We start from the raw sequence: 7,221 nt of genomic DNA on the forward strand, positions 1-7,221 counted from the left end.
GGAGTGGGGCAAAGAGTGGGAGGCATATCAAATAATTTCTCAAGCACTGGGGAGCGACTTATATTTTTTTATTTCAGCTTAAGAGAGGGGCGAACACATTGAAATGGTTATATTTTCTATTTATTTTACTGCAGATTTTTATATTTTACATTCAGAAACAGAAAGTATTGTTGGATTTTCAAATTTGCGATGGTTCTTGGACACATTTGTGACGAATGCTTCCCATAACCAAATCTGAGCCAGTCTGCGACACCAGGAATCAGCACACCCTGACTTCCACCCCTGCGGGCAGTGGCCCCACAGTGAGAGAGGTCAAGTAATTCATGGTCTTGTTCAAGAGTGAGGGTAGAATGGAGCGTGAGATGGATCGGCAGTTTGGTGCAGCGTGTGCAGTGATGCAGGTGCTGTGTCAGACCATTGTGGTGAAGAGGGAGCTGAGCCAGAAGGCGAAACTTTTGATTTACTGGTCCATCTGTGTCCCAACCCTCACCTATGGTCATGAGCTCTGGGTAGTGACTGAAAGAATGAGGTCGTGGATACAAGCAGCTGAAATGAGTTTCCTCTGTGGGGTGTCTGGGCTCAGCCTTAGAGATAGGGGGAGGAGCTCAGACATCCGGAGGGAGCTCAGAGTAGAGCCGCTGCTCCTTTGTGTCAAAAGGAGTCAGTTGAGGTGGTTCAACATCTGATCAGGATCCTCCAGGGCGCCTCCAGTTTGAGGTGTTCTGGGCACGTCCCACTGGTAGGAGGCCCCGGGGCAGACCCAGAACACACTGGAGGAATTACATACCTCATCTGGCCTGGGAACACCTTGGGGTCCTCCAGGAGGAGTTGTAAAGTGTTGCTGGGGAGAGGGACGTCTGGGGTGCTTTGCTTCACCTGCTGCCCCGCGACCCGGCCCTGGATAAACGGATGAAAATGGATGAATGGATGGATGGATGGAGCGATGATAAAGAAAAAGAAATTTCACAATTTAAGTAATCCGCATGCACAAGAGTGAAAAAACGCGGCTTTTTCAACTCCAGAATTTTGTCTTCAACCTTTAACATCACAGGGTGAGATTTAAAAATCTAATAACTAATTTATGGTGGCGGGAGGGTCATGTGTTTCCCGCCAGTCGCTCGAGGAAGCTCAAGGAAAAATATTTGTCACTTTGGGAGGATCAAAAACAAAAACAAAAAAAAAGTAATCACACCCACCTCCTCCTCTGATATGTAGAGAACAGCCCCTTACTATTTTTTTTTCTTTTATTGTTTTTTATGACAAACAAAAGCCACAAATTTTCATATTTGAGATCATCAAATATGAAAATTTCTTTCTTTCTTTTCTGTTTGGCATTTTGCTTTAAAAAATGATATAATGTTGACAGATAATGACTGACAGCCCAAATAGGTGTCAGCTGTATCATTTTTGCTTCATTGTTTACAGAGTACAGCTGCAATGATTGGCTGATTAATTTAAGTTGAATTTAAATATTTAATCAGAAACTATTTTATGGTTCCAAATTATCAAATTATAGTGAAATGAATAATTTAGTATTAGCCTGAAACTTGCGCTGGGCTTTTTTCAGTTTTCTGATATTTCATAGACCAAATTATCAATGAGTTACTTCAACATACGAGCCAGCATAAGAGATGATTAAAAATATATATTTGCAGCAGCCCTCCTGATGAATAATTAAGAACATTTACTCAAGATATGACAGTGTAAATGTACAAAAATATAGGCCTATGTAAGTAAGTGCTTCACAGGGATACCATTATATTCAAGTATCATATTGTCTTTTGTTTCCTGCACTTTTCTAAAGCAAATATTAAACTTTTCACTTTCAACATTTGACAGCTGAATACGTTTCTTTTGCACATTAAAATCTATGTTCAAATCATGATAAATGTACAATTTCTTTTAAGTTCTCTTTTGTCCTTCTTCCTTTAATAACTAACATGAAAAACCCAAATATTGTGAAATATTTTGTTACACCAACTCTTCCTGTTCCTGAAGTACTGTGGAGTTCATGCTGCAGACTTAGTTTTGACCAACAGTTAATTTTTTAAGAGATTTTTGCAGCTGAAACATGACACTGAGACTTCAGCTGATTAGTAATCATGAGTTTCTGAATTAGATATGTGCATTTTTACAGATACAGAAAAACTCAAATATGTTATTAGGAAATATTAAGCAGGTTTTGTTTTAACATTATTGTTGTGTTGAGCTCTGTGGCTTTGCAGTTGGATGTCCTACCAGTGTACAGACACATGTAGGTTGTGAAACTGTATGTAGCCAGGGTGGACACAATAAGAGAAACACCTTATGATGCAATGCAATACAAAACTCCAGTGTATCAACAAAGGTGTCGACAAAAACTGCTTCACAACAACGTCATTTATTACATTTTTACAGTAAAAGCAATGAAACAGTTTAATTGTAACAACTAATGTCAATGTTTCATTTCTGCATGATTTTTCTTTAAAAAAAAAAGCAATTTAAAAAATTATGTACAATTGTTTTTTTATATATATATATTCACATGAAACACAAAAGTATAAAATATATATTAGAGTTAAAAATCAGGCACGCAGTAGTGCCAGAGGTGCTTTGAATAAAAATCCTACATGTGGTATTGATCATCTGTCGAGCTCGGCCTGCAGGATCTCTCCCCAGGTCTCCGCGTCCAGCGGCGTCATCCTCCTGCCGCTCAGCTCCTCCGCTGATCTCACGTGGCTGTAGCGACCTCTCAGCCAGTCTCTCTTCAGACAGCTGCGAGTGTAGTTCTTCACCAGAGTGACCTGCGGAGAGGAGACAGGATGCTGTCAGAGGACGAGGGTCAGAGAAGCTTCAACCTCCTCTCAGTCAAGACTCAACCCAGTCACCTGAAAAAATGTTGGCAGTGTATGTTTGAGCAGTTCACGGCTACGATACATTTGTACGTTATTACATAGAAAGCTTTACATTTCAACAACACTTAACATGTGGTTATATTTGAGCACAAAATCAACTTGGATATGGTTAGGAAAAGATCATGTTTTGGCTCACAGTACCCAGTTTTGGGGTACCCAGCAATGTCTCTGTAAAAAACAATGGCTTTTCATCTCATCATTCCCGCTGACAGGTCGCTACAAAACACCCACGTTTAAAGGTGAAACAGTGAGACACAGCAAGGACACGCTAAACAACAATCAGTTTTATTGTTTGTTGGTCTCAAACAGTGGTCTGCAGCTTCTCACCTCATGCATCACCTCAGAAATGTTGACACGAAACGTGCAAATGTAACGTAGTCGTGGTTTGCAGAAACGTACAAAGCCAACATTTTCTTGTGGAGACTGGGAGACAAGGTGATATTTTATGGGGATATTTTTTTCTTTATAGGATACAAATTCAAAATAATAGGAGTTTGTCCATCAGTTAAAGCCTACAGCCTCCTCCTCTGATGTTTTCTACTTGACCTCTGAAATATTCTCAAGGTCTCTGTTGGGTGATAAATGTGGCGATATCTCTGGTTGTGGCCCGTGAGAAGGGTTTGAAGATGGCCGTTGACACGGTCAAAGACTCAACCCAACTTAACTTTATTTATGAAGCACATTTAAAAACAACTCATCTTGACCACAGTGCTGTACTAAAAGGATAAAATGCTAAAAACTCATGAGAAGCAACATAACACACACTTAGAGACACAACACACACAGGCAGCATCAGGGGAAACCACATCAGGGGGACTCCAACAATAAAGAATAAAAGTAGGTTCTGAGCCTGGACTTAAACAAGTCAATGGTGGGGGCAGATCTGCAGAGCTTTCAGCTGAAGCCTCAGTGTCTCTGTGCAGTTTACTGTCCGACACCTGACAGTGTAATGCTGAAATCAACTGTACTCACAACGGTGAAAAAAAAAGACTTCCAACACAGAAAAGTGCAATGAAACATCATTCAAGCTGAAATTCAAAATCAGAAACTTGGGCAAGATCCATCTTATCTGGGTTCACCAACACAAGCTCATCTGACTTCACAGCAAACATGGCGGCGTCCACAGTAAACCGAGCAGGGTGACCTTTACATCAGATCTTACTTTATGCAGTGTTTTATGTAGAGTTTGTGTGTGAAACATGTGAAATATGCTTTTCTACAGCTTTATGCTCCTGGCTGTGGTGGGTCACACTTTGATACTCAGCACTCGTTATACATTTCACAATTTTGAGCTGCTATTAGAACGAGCAAAGACGAGACAGGTTACTTATTTTACACACTGTTTCTTTTCACTAATGGTGCTGTGGTCTTCAGTAGATGGTTGTGAAGCTCAGAAACGTAGCCATAAAAAACACCAGTTTGCTGCGGGTGTCCATGTTTTCCTGAGGAGATGCACTGGGATGCATTTAGATCGGACACTGGGAACACAAACTCAAAATTATCAACTCCCAACTTCCATGGACTGCAGCATAACGTGGAACAAAACATATTTTGTCCCTCTGTGATGTCACATCTCTTGCCTGGGTCCAGACCTTTGAATCCGACCACTCCAGTGAGTTTGAGTTCACTGATTCATCTGGCGTGAAACGGCCTGTATCGTTTAAGATAAAAAACGACCAATGAGCACTGCGAGAGGGCTCCATCAGCCAATCAGTGTCACAGGGGGAACTAACATTGTTGTCATGTTGTCAAGCTCTTGTCAAGTGGTGTACCAGAGTAAACGAGGAGTAACAACAAAATGGCGAGCTCCTCAAAGGAGACAGTCGCTGCTATCTGGGCTGTTCTACATCAATACATACTCGGCCTGTCCTCTAAATATCACTCTACATCATAGTTTGTATTTACTTCACTCCACTCCACTCTTAAGACCCCAGCAAAACAGGTATGTTGGCATGACTACGCATCAGTGAGGAATTAAAATGACGACAGATTCAGGTGGATACGTTGGTTTCTAGTGACTGATTATGGAAAATTGAATTCCCATCCCCAGTGGAAATCAATTAGAGTGGACGCAATGTCAGACTGAAGGCAGAAACAGAGTGTAATGAGTAAACAGTTCTGTCTGATATCAGGCAAGTCACATGTTCACAACTGCCTCCAGTTTAAATCTTTGTTTTAGCGAGACGTTTTTAGCATCAAACTTTATTTCCATGGCAGTACGCAGTCGCTCTGATGACAGGTCGTTGGCAGCTGTGTTCATATTTTCCAATTGTTCTTCTGACTCTGCTAAATTTGTCTGCTGATTTCTGACAGCGGGACTGTGAAGTTCCTCTCATCACTCTTGGTGACATTTTTGTGAATGAAACCTTCCCACAAACAGAACACAACAGGCAGTGTTGTTGAGCTAATTTGGGGCATTGATTACGCAGTTGGTTTATTAACAACAAAACAACAATTAGTTTATTTACAGGATAGACTGATGTATAAAGAGATTTCAGCCTGTTGGGTTTAAATGGAGGGACTCTGAATCGCCTGTTGGAGCGCAGAAGTTGGTATTTATTATTTAGTTATTATCATTTTGGACATATTCATTAGTCACCTCATGAGTTCATTTTAAATGTAATGTTAAAGTGAAAGCTGGCACTAAGAGCCAAAATGAAAACACCTGGTTTGAGTTCATTTTGACTTTTAGTGTCTGAATTTGTGCACAAATTAATTTTCCTGCCGACCCACCTTCCAGGACAGGCCGTCCCTCCTGTCGCTGTCGACCTCCCTCTGACAGACGGCTCTGACCAGCAGACACTGCCTCCTCCACACCTGGTCGCTTTCCTCGATGATGTGGTGCCACAGCTTGCAGGTCCGCGAGGCACTGCACAGACTCTCGGCGTCCAGCTCGCCAAAAATCTTCACGCTCATTTCTGTTGGCAACGTCTCTGCAAAGTTTTGAGAGGTGGTGGTGTCGCATGTGGATATCAGGGAGGGTCCTCTTTTGGAGAGGAGGAACACAGGCGAGGTCTTCGTGGAGTCATGCTGCATAATAGCTCAGAGTCCAACAGGGTGAAACAGCCTGGGGAAAAAACAGATGGATCCAGTATTTCAGAATCTGACGTCACTGATTAAATTATGATTTACACTACGTTATATTTACATTAGCTTTGGATCTTATGGGCAATGTGAAGACATAAGGAGGGAAGCACCTGTTAAACTGTTTGTGTTGGAGGAGATAGAGGAAGACTTGTATTTTGCTGAGCAGCCATCTTCACCAATATAAAGATATTTTGATTTAAATTTTCTGCAGTGCTTATGTTAGATTTTATTCTACATGTTTGTCTACCACAGAGGCCCCTCGCCTCAATTGCAAAAATTTACTTACATGTATTTTCTGCTCGGTTACACACACACAACTGTCAAAAACCTGCTCACTGCCCAGTAATATACACAGACATTAACCCTCAGGATATTTAGGTTTGACTGACAGGCACATGTGGCTGTTGTCCATCACCAACTGACTCTACAAAGTGGGAAGGAGTGCAAATAATGAAGTGCAGTTGCAAATAACCAATAACAGTTATCAATGTGTTAATAAAAAAATGGTGCCAATGCCAGACATGTCAACAGGATAACAGTAGTTTCATGAATATAGAAGTAATGTGCAGTTCATTAACGATAAGGATCACCAAAGGACTGGACAAATGAAAAGGTTATTAACAGGTTATTATGTATGAAGTTACTTTACGTCCCAAACATAGATTTGCAGGCTGAAGGATGACAAACACAGAAAAACATGTTCATTACAAAACACCGAATAACAGCACACAGTTTATGTTAACATTCTCCATTTCCCTGTTGGGCTTGTGAGTGAACAAAAGCTTCAATTTTCTTGAATCAAATCTTATTGTGAGAAAATCAGATGCAGCTCAGAGTCACGTTCAGCCGCACCAGTCTCGTGTCCGCCCCGGCTAGCAGGAACACGGTTAGCTAGCTTAACGTTAGCGACCGAGACCCCTCCAGACTGTCGCAGTTTACAGGATAAATACTTTTATTTTTTACCGTAGACCGTTGCTATGTGATGGCTGCTGACATATTCAAGTACAAGACGAGTCATTTAATCGACGTGTGTCGGTTAAATGAGATTTTCTTACCGGCTGTGTGGTCGCTCCGTGCTGCTCTGACAGCTGACTGTTTAAATGTCTCAACGGTTGTTTACACACACAGACACGTCACTGTGTTTTCCATCGAGTGCGCATGCGTCAAAAAGGCCACGCCCGTGAATCGCAAACGCCTGACTACATATTCGCCGAATCCCATCCTAAAAGTTTAGAATTTA

The 7,221-nt window shown here is 41.4% G+C and overlaps 1 protein-coding gene across 1 annotated transcript; it reads right to left on the reverse strand.

Moving 5' to 3' along the window:
- Positions 1-2,368: 2,368 nt before the first annotated feature.
- On the reverse strand, positions 2,369-7,116 carry fbxo48 (F-box protein 48). Its single transcript, XM_033624106.2, has 3 exons — positions 7,037-7,116; positions 5,628-5,961; positions 2,369-2,783 (listed from the first exon to the last, which is right to left on the reverse strand). The coding sequence occupies exons 2-3, from the start codon at positions 5,928-5,930 to the stop codon at positions 2,622-2,624; spliced, it is 465 nt and encodes a 154-aa protein (XP_033479997.1). The 5' UTR covers positions 5,931-5,961; positions 7,037-7,116; the 3' UTR covers positions 2,369-2,621.
- Between the last annotated feature and the right edge of the window lie 105 nt (positions 7,117-7,221).

Source organism: Epinephelus lanceolatus, chromosome 3, assembly GCF_041903045.1.
Source record: "Epinephelus lanceolatus isolate andai-2023 chromosome 3, ASM4190304v1, whole genome shotgun sequence".
NCBI classification, from domain to species: domain Eukaryota; kingdom Metazoa; phylum Chordata; class Actinopteri; order Perciformes; family Serranidae; genus Epinephelus; species Epinephelus lanceolatus.

Coding starts and splice junctions, on each gene's coding strand:
- fbxo48 (XM_033624106.2), bottom strand. CDS start 5,930: ATGCAGCATGACTCCACGAAGACCTCGCCTGTGTTCCTCCTCTCCAAA. Junction 2,784..5,627: donor GGGACGGCCTGTCCTGGAAG/GTGGGTCGGCAG, acceptor TCCTCTCCGCAG/GTCACTCTGGTGAAGAACTA.